This window comes from Gymnoscopelus braueri (assembly GCF_963280865.1).
Source record: "Gymnoscopelus braueri genome assembly, chromosome: 12".
Taxonomy (NCBI): Eukaryota; Metazoa; Chordata; class Actinopteri; order Myctophiformes; family Myctophidae; genus Gymnoscopelus; species Gymnoscopelus braueri.
The window spans coordinates 20,129,591-20,150,267 of NC_137614.1; the positions used below are offsets into that span (position 1 = coordinate 20,129,591).

At 40.4% G+C, this 20,677-nt stretch overlaps 1 protein-coding gene across 1 annotated transcript; it reads right to left on the reverse strand.

Moving 5' to 3' along the window:
• Nucleotides 1-764: 764 nt before the first annotated feature.
• Nucleotides 765-13,651, reverse strand: chdh (choline dehydrogenase). The gene is made up of 10 exons (XM_080444137.1): nucleotides 13,627-13,651; nucleotides 11,517-12,003; nucleotides 11,058-11,288; nucleotides 10,608-10,774; nucleotides 8,810-8,961; nucleotides 7,940-8,069; nucleotides 7,484-7,618; nucleotides 7,226-7,368; nucleotides 6,339-6,441; nucleotides 765-2,401 (listed from the first exon to the last, which is right to left on the reverse strand). The coding sequence occupies exons 2-10, from the start codon at nucleotides 11,966-11,968 to the stop codon at nucleotides 1,983-1,985; spliced, it is 1,932 nt and encodes a 643-aa protein (XP_080300263.1). The 5' UTR covers nucleotides 11,969-12,003; nucleotides 13,627-13,651; the 3' UTR covers nucleotides 765-1,982.
• Between the last annotated feature and the right edge of the window lie 7,026 nt (nucleotides 13,652-20,677).

The window sequence follows — 20,677 nt, forward strand, 5'->3', positions numbered from 1 at the left end:
TGATAAACTCCTAGTCAATATATGGGGCCATATGTATGAAGGTTTTGCAGCCACCACACTAAATGGATGCATAGACATTATTAGTCATTTTAAGAAATGTATCAGCCCATTTCTTCATAAACGTATCATTTTGATTTCATGCAAATATGATGGGCAATAAAGTAGCTCATTCTTATCTAATATTGAGAGCAATACACCAATTTAAAATGCACAATTATTTTGCTATGACATTTTGTTAGACTCAAAACACAGACTATTATAATTGTTCTTACATAATCTCACATTGCGACTCTGTTGCCAAAACACTCTCACACAGCCTGAAAATGTGTGTACACCACCTGCAGAATATGTGGAGAGGTATGCACTTTCTCACGTCAAGTTTCCTTTTCAGCATATTTTTTTGTGCGCAAAGACTGCACACACCATTGATACATATGGCCCCAATTACATACATTTGTTCCTAATTCATGGTGTTCTTAAGGTAAGAGGCAAAGCTACCGTTTTAATATCCTGAGCTATAATTCATACTTCTTGGCACAGACCAAACGGATCTCAAACTAAGTTAAGATCTGTTTCGTCTTCAGAATGCAATGTGTAATACTTGATCCTGATTTGGGGGGGGGGAAATGGGGGAAAAAAGAGGGGGGGAGGGCATTTTTGTTAGCCTGGTAAACCCTCCCTCCGGAAATCTCATTTCCATTTGATTTCAGGAGTGAAATCAAATGGAAATGAGATTTCCGGAGGGAGGGTTTACCAGGCTACATTTTTGTAACCACTTCTTCGTATGACATATAGAAATAAATGCTGATCTACAAGCCCACAACACGTCACAATGCGAGGCATTATGAGCTTGTAGATCTGTTATTAATTCTGATTGTTGCTAAAAAATAGGGATGCTAGGGTTAATGCGGTCAATTGTGATATTACCAAACATAAATATCAAACATATCAGACAGTCAACATTTCCCAAAAGGAAATGCACATATTGAATTCAGTCTGATCAGAACTAAAACATATCCCCACCAGTGATACAAATAAATGACCAGAGGGGGGGTATCTAAGGTATCCCCCATCCTTTCCAGTAAACCGAGCCCAGGTAATATTCTACAGTACCTCCAATCTGGACCTCACACTGCTCTCGGATGTTGAAAACCCGTAAAACTGACTCCTCATTCATTCTAAACTGGTTATTTGTTTTCATAACAACGATTTGCCTTTATATGTTATAGTCATACATTGACAATTGTAAATCCTAGAAAATTGTCAATCCATGATAATGTACAAATTCACTTCATTTATAATGCCCACTGTTGTTGGACAATATATGTAATGGTGTCAGTAAACAGACTATTGCAAACGCTTAACACTAAAGAAAAAAAGGGACAGAAGATTTATATTTAAAAAAAAAAAGAAAACCAAAATGTGTCTAAAATATAGAATTTAGGTAAATACATTTTCAGGTCCCAAAATATATTTTAAGTACATTTCAAATGCTCTGGAATGGTCCAGCCTCCCTGGACATTCAAATGCTGTCAGCTACATCACTAAAGGGATCCAGTATTAAAGGGAGTTACATTACTTCCTTTAATACTTATACCTATACTTCCTACTTCCTATTCTGTATTGGTGAATCCCTGAGCACCATCATCGAGACACTAAGAAACCAACCAGCCCAAATGTTAATAAGATAGGCTAGACTGTACCATGTCCATGAGGTTCGATTCCAATTCCTTATTAAAACTCAATGAAACACTGAAACGCCCCTCCTTTGTTCAGATTCAACAATGTCAAGTATGGGGTTAGAATATCGAAAAGGTTAAATTAGTGTTTCCTCATGGATTTGACCTAAATTCTCCATGTATCTGTTAAAAACAATTTAAGGAGAAGGCAGACAAGGAGCAGAAATATCTGGCTTCAGACACCAGAGCCTTAACTACTTCACACCATCTTCAGGGGCAGTGCTCCTCCTTTCCCACCCCACCTCACCTCTGTGCGTCAAGTGTCCGGGGGAAATACACAGGAACCCCCGGATCAACAAGTGCCGGGCGTCCGCGGATGATGTCAGCCGCCTTCTCCGCCATCATGACAGTGGGCGCGTTCAGATTGCCACTGACGACGCTGGGCATGATGGAGGCGTCGACCACTCGCAGGTGCTCCAGGCCCAGGACGCGCGCGTCTGAGTCCACGACCGCCATGGGGTCAGAGGGCGAGCCCATCTTGCAGGTACAGGATGGGTGGTAGGCGCTGTCAGCCTTCCGTCTTACAAAGGCATCAATTTCGGCATCTGATTGGACCGCAGGGCCTGGCTGGACCTCAGGGCCACGGAATGGGTCAAAGGCCTTTTGGGCAAAGATCTCCCTGGAGAGCTTCACAGACTCCCTGAACTCCCACACATCAGTGTCTGAGGATAGGAGAGGAGAGGAGAGGAGAGGAGAGGAGAGATCTTAAACTGCACCCATCTGTACGCCTGCTGGCCTGGAATTAAATCCATTCCAAGCCTCTGTGGCAGCAGTGTATAGTTAAAGTGACGTTATAACACACAGTCTCCTGAGACAGACTGCTGGCTCACAAAACTTTCAAATACTTCCATCTAACAGTCTGCATGCCAGAAGCGTTGAAAATCCGCAGAAAATATAACGGATGTGAAATAAGTAAGTCTACTTATGACCATCGAAGTGAAATTCATATGTTGTCCAGCTGAATGTGGGCAGCGCAGGATGTGCTGCACACGGAAATCAGTTGTAGTCCGTTTGAGTGCATGTGGTTGCTAGTCACACTCACACGAGTGCTCACTAAGAAAACTACAACTAATGACAGCCAAGCTGGGTCAACCACACATGTCTTTGCTATTGGATGAAGCCCATTCAAAGTTCACCAAAGTTGAACTCTACGCTAAACAGAAAATGCTAATTTGCTTTGCCATGGGAAGTGAATATTTTATGCACCAAGCTAAAGGGAGGCTATTTAATATGGGCATGTACAGGTATGACCATATCCTCAATGCACGCACAGCTGTCACAAATCACACCAATTAGTTGCCTAGTGATTTCAGGACAGGCGCTTACTTGTAATCATGTGTGCTTTCTCTTGCAGTGAGGCTGGGTTCAGAGATACTATAGTTATAGTATACTTGCAACAAGCACCAAAAAATAAGTCAATAATTCCCCGGAATCATCCATTCAAGTGTATTGAGCCTGTTTGCCTGTGCCATGTCTATGTTGTATTCATCTCAGATAGTAGAGCGGATAAAAGCAATATTTTGGGAGAATCGTTCACTTGGTGATACAAGCGTGAAACTTGGTACAGATCATCTTTAGAGGTCATTTATCGATTTTTTTAATCGAGCCACTTGAAAATCAAAGATGGCGGCCATTTTTCAAGATGGCCGACATCTTAGTGGGCAGTAAAGTGATATGATGGTTTATTTGGTGATACAAGCATGAAAATTGGCATGAGCAGTCTCTGTGGGTCACTTGACAATAGGCCACCCACAGCTACTTGAAATTTCAAGATGGCGGCCATTTTTCAAGATGGCCAACACTTTAGTGGAGCAATTAAGTTATATAATGGTTTATTTGGTGATACAAGCATGAACATTGGCATGATCAGTCTCTGTGGGTCACTTGACAATAGGCCACCCACAGCTACTTGAAATTTCAAGATGGCGGCCATTTTTCAAGATGGCCAACACTTTAGTGGAGCAATTAAGTTATATAATGGTTTATTTGGTGATACAAGCATTACATTTGGCATGAGCAGTCTCTAAGGGTTGCTTGACAAGAAAACACTCCCAGCCACTTTACATTTCTATTTTCAAGATGGCCACCCCCTGGATCCTCAAAAGATACATTTTCTCATAGAAATGTATGTTTTTTTTTCATTAAGGACGATTATTATTATTATGCTAAAGAACAACTTTTAACACATCACAATATAGTTGTGTTGATTTGTTGATCATAGATAGATTAGATAAGAGTGAATATCTACACTACCAGGGCACACTGGTGATATATCACTGGGGTTCAATGTCAGCTAATTGAAAGTTGGTATCCCAAATGCTGTCTAATTTACCCCAAAACAGTTAGATAGCCGCACCTGAATTGACAGGTTGTGCCAGCACGGGAGAGCCGAGCCAAGGTTAATGGGGTTTTAGTTAACCGGATGGTGTACAGATCGCTCAGGATTTAAATGGCATTGGATGAACGATCGAACTAAGTGTAGGGTTAAGGCACGAACTTAGTTGTATCCCATACATCAAAGTGCTTGGTAAAAGGTGGTAAAAGGATAAACCCTCGGCCTCTGCCTATGCTGCAGACATGGCAGAAGCCATCATAACAGTTGTGAAAACTAACTGGGACAGATGTTTAATTTGTCAGCAGGTCACCAAGGAAAAACTCATTCAGCCGAGTTTATTCAAAAGAGAGCACGATCGTACTGGTTATGATACCATTGCAAGAAATGTTCCATTATTTCATAAGATCAATGCTCTGCCTATCTTACTTAGTCCAACCCGACTAGATGAAGGTGATGGCATAGAAAGCACATCGACAAGAAACAGAGCAAAATATAATTCAAGCTGTAAACTTAGGTTCAACAACACAGAGCTGGAAAGGACCCAAAAGAGAGCATCTACATCTGCTGAAGACACTGAAGATACCAAAGATATCCATGTCAAGAGGCCAAGAAGATCTAATGTATGACCGGTCCAGCGATGTCACAACTGTGAACGAGGCCAGGCTTGATCTCTTTGCCAGAAAGCAAAGACAATATGACTTGATCCCACCAACTCAAGCAGCACTCAAAGAGCATGCCAAACATGCTTCTTATGAGGCTGGATACGTGTGGGGACAGGCATTGAAGCGACATCCACAAATGCCGAGCCCATCTGACTGGGGATGGGTGGAACAGGACGAGAAGTGGAAAGTCTTCTGGACTCCACTTCCACCTATTGCGGAGAGTTGTTGGGAGTTGACCAAATGTGGGTGCTCCAAGGCATGTACTGGAAGGTGTAACTGCTTCAGATATGGACTCAGTTTCACATGCCTATGTAGTTGCCCCTGCTAGAACCTATTTGCATGTTTATTTTGCCAGAGTTATTCCCTGTTGTCCTCTGTGTTTTCAAGTGGAGGCCTATGGCTCGGCTTCCCCTCGTCACATCGACGCATCATGTTTTACTTTTTATCTAGTCTATTACTGTGTAATTTTCAGTTGTTACTTTGTAACATTGCTTCCACTGCCTTCCACTGCCATATCTAACAGTGAAGCACATTTTCAGTTTAGTTCCTTAGTATCGTTTGTCATGGTTCCGTGGCTATTGCCATTCAGTATTAGCCATTACTCATAATTTTGGAGCACTGTCCGTTCAGCACCACAACTGTGCTTATCAGCACCACAACTGTGCTAATTTATTCATCTTATTTTTTGTTTCCCCACCCCTTAGTATTTATTTGACACATGTAATGGCTGTTAGTTTAAAAAAAAACAATATATATATATATACATATATATATATATATATATATATATATCCTCCCTTGTGACTGTTACCTTGTCGTGGTAAGGGAGCTTGTTTAGGCCTACCTCAGTGAACCCTGAGAGCTATGCCGGTGGGAGGCAACTCCTGACAGGTCTTACCAAACTGGACAGGTCGTGGGCGAGGAGTCAGACAAAACACAGTCAAACAACCTCTCTTGACAGAGCTTTTTGAGGAACCCAATACATTTCTATGAGAAAAGGTATCATTTAAAGATTGACATCTTGAAATTTCAAGTGGCTGTGGGCGGTTTCTTGTCAAATGACCTTTTGAGACGGCTCATGGCAATTTTCATGCTTGTATCACCAACTAAATGATTTCTTAAGCTTAACTAGTCCACTAAGGTGGTGGCCATCTTGAAAAATGGCCGCCATCTTGACATTTCAAGTAGCTGTGGGTGGCTTATTGTCAAGTGACCCACAGAGACTGCTCATGCCAATTTTCATGCTTGTATCACCAAATGAACCATTATATAACTTAAATGCTCCACTAAAGTGTTGGCCATCTTGAAAAATGGCCGCCATCTTGAAATTTCAAGTAGCTGTGGGTGGCCTATTGTCAAGTGACCCACAGAGACTGCTCATGCCAATTTTCATGCTTGTATCACCAAATAAACCATCATATCACTTAACTGCCCACTAAGGTATCGGCCATCTTGAAAAATGGCCGCCATCTTGGATTTTTGAGTGGCTCGATTAAAAAAGTCAAAGAGTTGACCTAAAGGAATGTTCATGCCAATTTTCACGCTTGTATCACAAAGTGAACGATTGTTCCTACTATCCGCTCTACTAAGAGTAGATCTTACCTGAGGAGAGGTAGTTTGGCTGTAGAATGGGGTGATCTAGAGGGTTGGCACTCTTCAGCTTCATCCATCCAATGCTGGTGCTCCTCATTGGTCCAACGTGAACCTACAGTATTGCAAAATCATCTATCATTTGATCACCATAAACTCAAAGATTAATGATATCTCATAAGCCCAAGATAAGCATACAGCCATCAAAATCTAGGGATGGGCGACACATTGTAGTGTCCCAGGGTGTGCCAGTTATTGTTTTATTGTTGTGCATGTGTGTGTGTGTGATAGCCAGCTGTTATTCAGGTTAGTACACATGCATGAATACACAGACACAAACACAGTCCCCCACAGATGAACCCTTTGTAATAAATAACACCAAAGATTGCTTGTTCTTTGAAATATTCACCTCTGACCAATATTTCAAAGAACAAGCTATCTGGGGTGTTCTGTTTATTATTTCTACAATGTTAGAATTTTGTTATATGTGACCTTTACTCCAACATTAAATCTATTTTCATCTATTTTTCCCTCTTTTGCTGTACTTTTGCATGTGAGCTTGTTTTTTTTCCTCTACGCCTCTTGGACCTCACAATGACAAATTTGCAACCACCCATACTCAAAACCACTACAACAACTCCTTCAATTTACAATGTATATTGTACTGAAGGTAGTTAGCAGAAGCTCTTATCCAGAGAACAACAACAAAGTGGGCAAGTCCTACGATACCATCTAAATGGAAGAAAAACAAATTCTTGCCATTAACAAGTTCCCTGTGCTATTTAACCCTAACCTTTTAATTTACACAATGTGGCTTGAGCCACATTTGCAGCTAGTGTGAGCGCATTACACATGGACATACATATACACAGCCAAAAACGAAACCCACACACACATACTTGGTAGGCTTCTATCTTAGAGGCGACGCGTCCATGGTCGATAACTTGTGAGGGCAGGAAGTGGAACTGGATGTCAGGGTGCGTGACTCCAGGTCGACTCCGAATGAAACCCCCACTCTCCAAGTGGGCTGTCGCCCCATAACCTAGGAGACGATCATCAGAGTTTTATTTTCCAAGCAGTATAATAGGAGATCACAATAAGATGAGTGTGCGGCACATCACACATTGTGTACATATGGGTGTCTGTGTGAGCCTTACCAGTAAACACAGAAAGCCACTCCAGGCCTATCTTCACCATGTGAAAGGGTTTCTGAGCCTTATAGAGGGTGATAGGCTGAGTACACTGCTGTTGAACGTACAACTCCAGATGGTCTTGAAGGTTACTGCCGACACCTGGGAGATAACAGAGAAAGAGAAGACACAAAGACACAGCAAGAAAAGACAATATAAAGAGACGCACATCAGAGAGCGTTGGTTGATTGTGTACAAATCACATGCATTATTTTCTATCTATTGTCTGATTTGCATTATTGGTCATTTAAAAGCTTTTAAAGACAGACAGACAGACAGACAGACAGACAGACAGACAGACAGACAGACAGACAGACAGACAGACAGACAGACAGACAGACAGACAGACAGACAGACAGACAGACAGACAGACAGACAGACAGACAGACAGACAGACAGATAGACAGACAGACAGATAGACACCTGGTAGGTGCTGGACCACAGGGATGCCTAGTGTAGTGAGGTCATCAGCGTTGCCCACCCCAGACAGCATGAGCAGCTGAGGAGAGTTGATGGCTCCACCGCTCAGAATCACCTCCTTCTCTGCAAACACCTGGTGACAGAGAGGAAATACAATGGATTTATAAATGAATGAATGAGTGAACAATGAATGAATGAATGAATGAATGAATGAATGAATGAATCAATGAATCAATGAATCAATGAATCAATCAATCAATCAATCAATGAATCAATGAATCAATGAATCAATGAATCAATGAATCAATGAATCAATGAATGAATGAGTGAGTGAGTGAGTAATTCTTTCCTTCTACACTTTTCTCCTCCTACACCAAATCTCTTCAACAAAACTAGCTGTTCTACAAGCTTCCCAGGCGTTTCGAGCTTGTAGAAGATCAGCTATTTTCACATATTATGACATGCCCAGAATAGGGATGCTAAGGTTCATGTGGTAAAAAAACATATTAGCAAAAAGGTTGGCAATTTTTCATAACATAATTATTTAACTTAGCTGATAAAAAGTATTCTGGTGCATTGTCTACATTGCCACTGAAGCTCCAAGTACTGTATGCCCACATTGGTATTTGCCAGACCCAAGGGGTCGGGCTTACATGAGGCTTTGTATCTGTTTTCTCCATACATGGTATGTCACTTTGTCCCCCGGCCCCAGCCAAAAAAGTCTGTCCCTCTTTCGTCATAGAAGGGACATAGAAGGGACACACGTCATGCGAAGCCCGGCCATTCAGATTTCAACCACTAGGGGTCTGGCAGTACCAGCTCTCCTGGTTCTAGTTTTTCTGATGGTTCCTCAAGCAGTTCCTTCCTCCCTACCTTCTTCTTCTGCCCGTTCTGACTGTACTCCACACCGACCGCCCGGTTGCCTTCAAACAGGATCCTGGTGGTCAAACAGTGAACCTCAGTCTTCAGGTTGGGCCGACCCAGAACTGGCCTCAGGTAGGCACTGGCTGTGCTCCACCTCTTCCCTGAGGAGGTTTTTGTATTGATAATCACATTATATATCACATATAAATATAAATTATCATCCAGGCATCTGTCGTTGCAAACACCATATATATATATATATATATATATATATATATATATGTATATACCCATGTCATATTTATTCACACAGGAAATTAGAAAATAGCATTTGATCAACACTTTAATTTAATAAATAGATTAACATTACACATTTACTGTCAATAAGTAACTATCCCTGTGAAAGAAATGGTAGTTGCTGGGATTCCCTGACAGTGTGCATTGGGAGGTGGAAACATGGTGGCTTTGCCATTGAGTGTACCATTGAAATACAGTTTTCTGCTCTGTGTTTTGGTTTACTTGCACCTGGATAAACTCCAGTGTCTCTTCAGCTGTGAATTTGACCAAAAGTTCCGCATGTTTGGCATTTTCCCCCACCCAGGGAAAATAAAGGCTGTTCATGTGATCTATGTACTATACGATGCATAGCTTGGGAGCTAGTTTAGGCAGATACACTGAAGAGGTTTACACGGAGGCACACCGCTATAGCTGGATTTCCACTGGCACCACACCACACCACCCACTTGTGCCGCCGTTTCCATTACAAGGACCTGGGCTTAGTAAAGTCAAAGGGGTCTGAAATGGCTGCCTATTTTGGCACCACTCCAGACCAGAGTAGGTCTGAGCTAGGCCAAACGGGGCCAAACACATCATAATGACTGGACCAGGATTATAGTTGTAATACATTATAATACATTATATTGTATTATAATCACAGTTATAATCTAGTGTATTGTAATTATCATGGTTGTATACATTATAATACTTTATATTGTATTATAATACTTTATATTGTATTATAATCACGGTTATGGTATTGTAATTATCATAGTTGTAATACATTATAATAATTTATATTGTATTATAATCACAGTTATGATCCATTATAGTGTACTATAATAATCATGGTTGTAATACATTATAATCGTTTATATTGTATTATAATCACAGTTATAAGGGTCCATTTGGTTCTTACCGATAGCTGGAGAACTCCTGCACTGGTGATTTGCATTTGTATACAGGACAGTTGGCCACTCATCTACATTACATTGTTAGGCAAGAAGCAATGACCTCCATGTCCTTACATTACAAAGGAGTGTCAATGGCCGGAGTTTGCTATGCATACCTGTGGATTTAAGAGGGGGTAGCCTAATGGTACTTTAGTGCAGCGGGAAGGTGCCATTGGAGTCGCTCATTGTCAACCAAATGGGGTCGCCAAAAAAAAAACTATTTTCAAAAGAAATGGCCCAGTTTGGCGGTCACCACTTTCACTGTTGTTCCTCTTGCTGTGTTACAGTGTTACTGAAGGTTGGTATGTGTTTGTTTGTTTGCTCCCACCACCACCCCAGCACCACCAGTGGGCTCTGATATCCCTAAAGGCCCTGACACTTAGAAGGTATTAGATACTCGTGTCAGGAAATGCACCCTTTGTTGTTAACAGCTGTAGACACACTGGAGGCGGCAAGTGGACTCGTCAAAACCTGTTGACGCCTCTTTCAGAGCACAATTCTGTTTGCTTCAATTCAGGATTGATTGGACGGTATTATTGTAAGTTTCATGGCATTCCTCCAGTATACTGATCCTGTACCTTTATAGATGGTCATGTCCATCCAGCCCAGGCCCTCCTGCTGGCAGCCGTTCATGTCATCAGTGAAGGGGTATCCTGCCTGCTGGCCTGCTTCTATAAAAGTCCTGTGGAGAGGATGGTTGGTCTTCCCTCTGGACACGTGGAGAGGCCCACTGCCTCCTCGGTACCTGTGGAGCAAAGGGAAGACATCGGGACATGGCGATTTACAGCCATCGATTCAACCCCGGAGCAGTGGTTCCCAATCTCGGTCCTTTCCATTCTACCAAGACATTAATTGTATTCATTCACCTAGTGTCCTTGTAATACCTGTCTAATTAGGGACTAGTTAAGCCTAGAACTAGTAGGATGGAAAACCACCAGCATCAGTGCCACCCGAGTACCCCAAGCTTTATTGTATATAATAATATATAAACCACTAGCAGGGTGGCCTGTGCCCTGAAAGTAACATACCTGTCTTCTCCCAGTTCGTGACACTGAGCCTTCCTAAAGTACGGGAGGCAGTGCTCATAATCCCAGCCCTCGGCTCCCTCCCTCTGCCAGCGGTTGTAGTCTTCAGCATGACCTCGGATGTACACCATGGCGTTGAGCGAAGAGGAGCCGCCCCAGACGCGGCCCCTCGGCCAGTACATGACCCGGTTGTCCATGTGCGCTTGAGGTAAGGTGTGGTAGTACCAGTTGTACCTGAAATAGCAATGGAATGATCATAATTTTACCCCAGTTGTAAGTTATTGTGTAAATTTAGATAGATGGGTGAATGTGAGACAGTGAGTGGTTATGCCTTTGATTCCAAACCAAAATATTGCCTAAATAAACGTCTAAACAGGAGTCCACCTTCAACCATGTGACCTTAACCGTCTGTTAATTTAAAACAAAAATGAAGTTTCAAAAGTAATGAAATCAACGGCATACTTTTCATCACAGAGGTTATAGGTCAAGGCGGCCGGCATGTGGATCTTCCATGACAGTCGCACACTGCCCAGAAACATGTCCTTTGGCCCCGCCTCCAACAGCAGCACTGACTCATGGGCATCCTCTGTGAGACGGTTGGCCAGGACACAACCCGCTGACCCCGCTCCCACAATGATGTAGCTGTAGGAGGGAGTTTTCAGATTGGCTGCGGGTGATGCTGAAGCATTCTGATTGGTTGCTGTGGTACCGATGGATCTAGAGAAGGTGGTCGAGGATAGGGAGGAAGCATTGGAGGACAAAGAGGAGAAATGGCCCAACTGTCCTGTCTGAAGGGTGGAGTGAGACCCAGGTGAAAGGGTTTGCAGACACCTGCCTTCATCTCCTGTCCTCCTCCAAGATCTGATCACACCCAGTCGGGCTCCAGTTCTGCCCAGTGTGGTCCAAGTCAGCATCCTGGTTCTACACTCACTGGTCACCGATTAGGAAACTAGGGATGGAATTAAGAGAATACATACTCATACACGTCCCAAAATAGTAGCATATTAAGCATAAATAATGTCAAGAATTTGAATATCAATTACAGGTTTGAGTATTACACCAAACAATATAATTTAGCCTATCCCATTCTGGTCGTAAACATCAATTTGCTTCTGAACCACTGCTAATAAAGCTGGTGTTCCCTGCCACACAGAAAACACTTGTACTTTATAATTCTCCTCTTGTGAAAGCCTATACAATCTGTAAAAGAAAGAATCAATAAAACATACTTTTAAAATGCTGGCTAAATTGGCATGAAATACAAAATACAAAAGGCCTGGTGTGTGTGTGTGTGTGCATGCGTGAGTGAGTGAGTGAGTGAGTGAGTGCGTGTGTGTGTGCATGTGTGTGTGTGTGTGAGTGAGATGTGTATGAGCATTGCAGTAAACTATGGGCAATAAAGTCTGACAATAAAGTCTGTAAGGCAATAGAAAAAAGAGGCAGACCAAAGATTTAGGTGAAAGGCAAAGCAAGAGTCGTATCAGTGCCCCATGGACTATGTCATGGACCCAACTTATAGTTTGGTCATTTGGTTAGCCTACATTTGGCAAGACAAAGCCAGTTTACTTGTAGGCTATAGCACATTTCTTTCAGCAACAAGGCAATACAAAGTGCTTTGTACATTCTCAGGGTTACAAATGGATAAATTAACACTGTGCACTAAGCCCATGTAGACTTGCTCAGCATACGCACGTTTCATTTTCAGGCAGTGGTAAAGTAACTAGGTACATTTACTCAAGTACTGTACTTAAGTACAATTTTGAGGTACTTTTACTTTACTGGAGTACTTCCAAATTTCAGTACTTTTACTACTCCAATAGCCTACATCTCAGAGGCAAATATTATACTTTTACTCCGCTACAATTCTTTGACAACTTTAGATAGTTACTTTATATATTTTGATTATTATTACAAAACATACATTAACCACTTCAGCTCTGTATGCATTTCGGCCATTTGAAAATAGCCGATCTACAAGCTCACAATGCCTCGCCATGCATGCATGTGAGCTTGTAGATCTGCTATTTTCAAATGATTTTTATACATGTTATACCTTTGAAAACTTGTGAAATGGGACATTCTGCATAATGAGTACTTTCTACTTTTGGTACTTTAACTATTTTGATACCAATACTCGTGAATTCTAGACGTTTATTTCTACAAAACATTGCAGTATACTGTATTGATACTTTTACATTAGAGTAAAACATTTGAGTACTTTTTCCAAAACTGGATTAGATAAATCAATTTGCCCAAAGATAGTACATGCTATGCGTAAGTAGGTTACTAGGCCTATAGCCTATAGTTTCATGAATAGAACAGTTTATTTCACGAGCGCAGCCGCGGTCAAGTTACATTCCACGGATCTACAGTAGCCTACTATGGCTGTTTACATTGCAGATCAACAAAGCCTCGGGGTTTCAAGATTAGCCTACAAGATGGAAATCGATCATGTACATTAGATGCCTGGTCTAACATTCGTCTTTACGTCCATGTTATAGGCTATTGTCTATTTATACTACTACTGTTATATGGAAATGATCGGTTAAAGGGAAGAAAAAGTTGTACGCACCGCTTTGCTTTCATAGAGATACTCCTGTGACTGACTGTACGGAGTTTAGGAGGAGGCGCGGTTACAGTCAGTGGGCGGAGTGTTGTTGTTTCGTATGTCTTGATGATAGGCTATGCAAGGTAACGGTTCACTGGAGGTGCTGAGAATAAAACGGTCACATATCACATCTACCCATACATCCAGTGGTGTAAAGTAACTGAGTACATTTACTCAAGTACTGTGCTTAAGTACAATTTTGAGGCGTTTTGACTTTACTGGAGTATTTCCAATTTTCAGTACTTACTTCTACTTCTACTTTTACTTCTACTCCACTACATCTTAGAGGCAAATATTGTACTTTTACTCCACTACAATTATTTGAAAACTTTAGTTACTAGTGACTTTGTAGATTTTGATTATTATTACAAAAAACTTACATTACTTACTTCAGCCTATATGAAAATAGCAGATCTACAAGCTCATTGCGTGGCATCGCGATGCATTGTGGGCTTCGGCTATTTTCAAAGATTTTTATACATTTTAAAAATTGAAAACTTTCTGACATTCTGCATAATAATGAGTACTTTCTACTTTTGTTACTTTAAGTACATTTTGATACCAAAACTTTTGTACTTTTACTTTGTACTTTTTTATTTAGAATTCTGGACTACTAAAAATATTTAGAGTATTTCTACACTACAGTTGTTGGAGGCAGTGCAGAGACTCACTCATCTGGATGCTGAATGCCCCAACATCATTCAAAGTTGTTGGCTACAATCTCCCCAGCTCTCTCTGTCTCTGACTGGCTGGCTCTGTATCCTCTAGAAATGACCTTAACTGGTTCCTCTTTGCTTACAGGTCAACAAGGTCAATTGATATACTGCAGGGATAATAGGACCATGAAATGTGTACACACATGTACAAATGTTACATTTGGGTGCACGTGCACTCTCAGACTAACAAATTAACACTGAGGAGGATTATACTGTGTATAGCACACACGATACCACGTACAACATTATACATGATAAAACTGTACGGTGCAAACAAGGTGACTTTCTGGAAGCATTTTGTAACACATACCAACTTGGTGTTGACTCATATCCATGGAGATTTTCAATGCTGACAAATAAGATACATGCACAACATATTGACGATGACAATGCTAAATGACCTATTGAATGAGGACAGGTTTATATGACTAAAACTTCTCTTCCACCCACTCTGTACCAACAACAGTTTGCCCATACCAAACTGACAGGTGACCAGAAGATGCCACACAGCTCTCCATACGACACTGACTCATTTTGAACATATGGGACTGTAGGCTACGGGAAGATGTTGTTTGTGAATTTAGCTCTGTGCTCAAGTTCAGTCATGAATCATCCGACAGACTCAGCACACACACATGCAGATTGATGAAGGACCTTTTAACAAACCACTGTCACAAGGTCACTGGCATTACAGTATAATACTAAACAGCTTTTCCCACAGTACAATCAGACGCTTGAATGACCTGGCTAAAGTAAAGCTTGAGAAAAGCTGACTTCAAATTCCTTGTGCACATACAGTGCATCTCCCAGGACCTCACATAGCCTGTGAGCTCAGAAGGCACAGTGGCTCTACTCTAGCAGGCTAACACTTAACCTGTCTCACAGCTGCTGGTGTCCTTCTATTGCTGCTCTGTCGAAAGCGTATCACTTATTATGGGATCTCTGTGACTGACAAAAAAAGCACTTCAGTTAAATCAGCACAGGAAATCACCAGCACACAGATACCTTCACTTGTATACAGAACCTGATGACTATGTTCTCACTTCTCCCATAGAAAGGTGATGGCATTCCCTGCCTACATTAACTCCCCCCCCCCCTTTCTACTTTGTACATAGTGTTTTATATTTGTTGATGATATTATGGTATGTATTTTGGTGTTATTTTTTTGGGCGGTGAAACCGCCCCTATAAGTGAGGTTTGGATATTTGTACAACAAATCCTGCGCTGTGATTGGCCAAAAATGTACAAAAATGTACCCCGCCTAACCCTGCACCGTGATTGGCCAATCACAGTCTATTCAGGACTGTGATTGGCCAGTGTCACATGACACATGTGCATAGCCCTATATAAGAAACCATAACTTAAAAAAAAACATAAATTTGTTTTTTTTAAGTTATGGTTTCTTCCATCATAAAGAGTGTTTCAATAAATGTATTTATTTTTTGTACATGATTGGTTGACTCCATTCAGTATAGAGCGTCGCAGTTCCCGCCCACTTTCTGTTTTTTTTGGTGCCGGAAGAAAAAACTCAATGCATTTTTCCATTGACATTTCCAAAAATATTTATATCTATTAATTTAAGCCTTGAATCAAGCCATCATGACATGACATGAATCATGACCATTTTTGTTGAAAACGGCAAAACAAAGGGTATTTATTAAATATAGTATATCATATAATTAAATATAAAATAAAAAAAAATCACAGAAAAAAACGTTTTATGGTCATAATTCATGTCATCTCATGATGGCTTGATTCGAGGCTTAAATTAATAGATATAAATATTTTTGGAAATGTCAATGGAAAAATGCATTGAGTTTTTTCTTCCGGCACCAAAAAAAACAGGAAGTGGGCGGGAACTGCGACGCTCTATTGTGATTAGCTAGCAAGACACCGCCCACTTCACACAGGGTGTGATTTTTATGCTGTTGATGAATTAAATACATAGGACCACAATGGAAACAAGTCACCAGGACTTTTTTTGTGTTATCCTTTTAGCCCAATTGTATGACTGAGTTTATTAGACATTTCTGTCTAAAAAAGTATTCAATCAATCAATCAATCAATCAATGTTATGCCACAAACATAATCAAAGACACGTCTCACACAGGCAACCACTTTTTCACTCCACTAGGAGGCCACTGGGGGGCGCTATAAGACTATAAGACCTGCACTTCCAGACCCAAAGTTTTTACCATGTGCCATCAGAGAACTGAACTCTGATAAATAACAGAGGCTGTATAATATGCCCTGGGAGTAGGACTATGAAATAGTATACTGATGAACTCTGACCATGAATAACAGATATTATTATTTTGTTGTTGTTGTTGTTTTTAGTCATCTATAGTATATATAGTTTCTTTTTATATTGAGGGTCTCACAAAATTGTGTTGCAATGACAACAGGCATATCTACTATGACTAAAGAGCCTCATAAAAAATTATATAGCCTAATGTAATGTTCATAATGGTAATATTTGATGGCAATTTACTGTTTTTGCTTTGTGATAATTTTCTGTAAATTGCTTGCGATTTTCATTGATTGATATGGGCTCATGAGTAAAATAAGTAAATGAATAAATGTGTCAATGCAACTGTTCTCACATTCTTAAATGTGGCATTGCCCAGACTACTACTAAGACATCAGCAGAAGTTCTAATTCGATATATTTCTTCCGTTTATTTTTTTTTTATTTTTTGTACTGTACAGCCATACCATTGGGCTACAAGGATAACACATTCATTGCGGTCCTATATATACAATTCAAACATGTTCAAACATGTTTACAAATTGAGTATTGTTGTTTAAGCCGTGATTCTCACACAACCTTGATACCCAATTTGTTTGCGCGCCGAGTCGTTCACCGGAAACAGTAGATCTACAAGCTCACAATACGTTGCATTGCGAAGCGTTGTGAGCTTGTAAATCCACTTTTTTTTCCCATCGGCGCCAACTATCAAGCTTGACTACTTCCGGCCCATCATCAGCAAGCCCGTCAGCAGGTGTTTGGAGACCTTCTGATGCGGAGCTGGAGAGAACCGCACCGAGCAGCGCGTCACATGCTGTACCTTCTACTAACAGGTAAATGACTCTGTTAATGACTGTTAAACCATTCTTATTGTAATTATTGTTATTTTATCACACATGAATCCTACTTCTAGCAACTTTTTGTAACGTTATCTTCATGGACCTCTAGTAGCCTAACCAGCAGCTCCTTGTTGTGGCCCTTAGCTTGTAACTCTTTGGTTGCACTGCACACTTGTCAATATTAAGCTAACCCTGATAATACTTTGTTTGTTGTACGACGGTGTCGCTCCTCGTGTAATCTATGCTACTGTATGTGTTGTGAGCTTGTAGATCTGCTATTTTCGGCGTGCGACACTGTCGTTGTACGACCCAATATACATCACGAACCAGTGGTGTAAAGTCATTAAGTACATTTACTCAAGTACTGTACTTAAGTACAGTTTTGATGTATTTTGCTGGAGTATTTATGTCCAATTTTCAGTACTTTTACTTCTAGCCTACTCCACTACATCTCAGAGTTACTTTGTAGATTTAGATTATTATTACAAAACGTACAGTAACCACTTCAGCCCTATATAATTTTAGGCCATTTGAAAATAGCCAATCTACAAGCTCACAATGGGTGGCAATGCAAAGCATTGTGAGCTTGTAGATCTGCCATTTTCAAAAGATTTCTTTGACAACTTGTGAAAACTTGTGAAATGTGGACATTCTGCTTAATACTTTTACTTTTGGTACTTTAAGTACATTTTGATGCCAATACTTTTGTACTTTTACTCAAGTAAATTTTTAATTCCGGACATTTACTTGTAACAGAGTATTTCTACATTGCAATATTGATACTTTTACTTAGCAGTAAATGTAAAAAATGTATGTACTTTTCCCACCACTGCATGAAGCATTACACGGTACACCCACATTCTTTAGTTTTCATCAGCGGCTATCTATGACAATTCTTTCCTGGTCAGCCTGTCTTATCCATGGATCCATTGATCCAATGACGCACAAATGTACCAAATTTAAAATATAAAACCTGCATTGACCTGCTTTTTTCCCCTTTAATTTGGGATTCCAATCACTTACATTACTTCTCCATGAATAGATAACAATGAGACACTGTTCAGATGGCTGTGTTGAAGTGTTAATTTGAAGGCTTTTACTGACATTGTACTTTTTTGACAGGTTGTCTTTGTTGGTTATTGTGGAGAAAATGGAGTCCTATCAAAGGTAGCTATTCATTTGATTGTTTATTTCTCAGGGATCATGCGGAATAGACATGAGCAATACATTAGTTTTAAGTTCTGTTACACACAGTAGGCCAGGGGGTTTCAAAGTTTTTCAGTCCAAGGACCCCTTCCTTAGCTGAGAGAGAGATGAACCAGGGACCCCCTTCTACATATTGTATAAAATTGTGCTGCAGATTAAACTTTTTCATAGATTTCATAGATAGTTTCATAGACTTGTTTGACAGCACTGTCATCAATCTTGTGTAAATTAATGTGTTTATTTTTTACACATTAGTGTCTCTATTTTAATTCATGTTAATGTGTATTTTCAGACTTAACCACTTAAACCCTCAATGCTTAGTAAACTTCGTACTTTGTTTGCTCCTTTTTCCCTCTGCAACAAACCTTTTTGCTGAAAATAGCCGATCTGGAAGCTCACAACGCCTTGCAGTTGTGAGTTCCCCTCAGAATAGGGATGTTAGGGTTCAAGTGGTTCATGTAAAAAAACATCCAATCACACAAAGATTTGGTGATCCCCCTGTAGTAACTCTGAGGACCCCCTAGGGGTCTGGACCCCCTGTTGAAGACCCAAGATTACTTAACCACTTAAGCCATGCATATATATTTAATTGACTGGGATCCCCCACTGCTGTTTACTAGGTCCACACATCTTTTTCCTAATTGTTAATCCTAATCTACACCACCATTTGCCAAAAATAGGTCAACGTTGTGAGCTTTTAGATCTGATATTTTCGCCAAATGAACTAGACTAGAGTTCATGTAAGGCGAACACATTTTCAAGGCATTCTGTTCCATTGAAAAATGTACCTTTATTGAGACATTTAGGCATTCTGTCCCATTGAATTTTTTTTACATGCATGTAACTATAATTTGCAATCCATGCCTCTGGTTAGGCTTTTGAGATTTAATATCAATAGGGTCTATAGAGCGTCGCAGTTCCCGCCCACTTCCTGTTTTTTTTGGTGCCGGAAGAAAAAACTCAATGCATTTTTCCATTGACATTTCCAAAAATATTTATATCTATTAATTTAAGCCTCGAATCAAGCCATCATGACATGACATGAATCATGACCATAAACGTTTGATTCTGTGATTTTTTTTTGTGTTGAAAACGGCAAAACAAGGGTATTTATTAAATATAGTATATCATATAATTAAATATAAAATAAAAAAAAATCACAGAAAAAAACGTTTTATGGTCATGATTCATGTCATCTCGTGATGGCTTGATTCGAGGCTTAAATTAATAGATATAAATATTTTTGGAAATGTCAATGGAAAAATGCATTGAGTTTTTCTTCCGGCACCAAAAAAAACAGGAAGTGGGCGGGAACTGCGACGCTCTATAGCAGTGGTTCTCAACGTGGGTTCCGGGACCCCCAAGGGTCCTTGATGGGGTTCTAGGGGTTCCCCGTACCAAATAGACCCTTGCAGGTCTGTAACTCAGAGTGTACGAATGTAACACATTTTGGGTTCCATTTGTACACTCAGAGTTATGGGGGTCTGGCCTAATACATACCAAGCTGGGGGTTCTTGAAATTAAAAAGTTTGAGAACCACTAGAGCAGGGGTCTTCAACAGGGGTAACTGAAAGGCTCACCCCAAAAACACTCGCCCCCATTTTTTTCTGGGAACAGCGGTTCTTGTATTTGTTTTACTGAGGATAAGGTTAGAAATAAGTTAAGGGTTAGGCATAGTTTGACGTTAGTTTAGGAATAAGGTTAGGTTTAGGCATAGTTTACTGAGCTCACGTTTAGGAATAAGGTTAGGTTTAGGCATAGTTTACTGAGGTCACGTTTAGGAATAAGGTTAGGTTTAGGCATAGTTTACGGAGGTTACGTTTAGGAATAAGGTTAGGTTTAGGCATAGTTTACTGAGCTCACGTTTAGGAATAAGGTTAGGTTTAGGCATTGTTTACTGATGTTACGATTAGGAATAAGGTTAGGTTTAGGCATAGTTTACTGAGCTCACGTTTAGGAATAAGGTTAGGTTTAGGCATAGTTTACTGAGGTCACGTTTAGGAATAA

Excerpts from the sequence above, each read along its gene's own strand:
- chdh (XM_080444137.1), bottom strand. The coding sequence starts at position 11,968 with ATGCTGACTTGGACCACACTGGGCAGAACTGGAGCCCGACTGGGTGTG. Across the intron at positions 11,289-11,516 it reads TATAACCTCTGTGATGAAAA|GTACAACTGGTACTACCACA; the intron begins GTATGCCGTTGA and ends TTGCTATTTCAG. Across the intron at positions 6,442-7,225 it reads CTAAGATAGAAGCCTACCAA|GTTCACGTTGGACCAATGAG; the intron begins GTATGTGTGTGT and ends GCAATACTGTAG.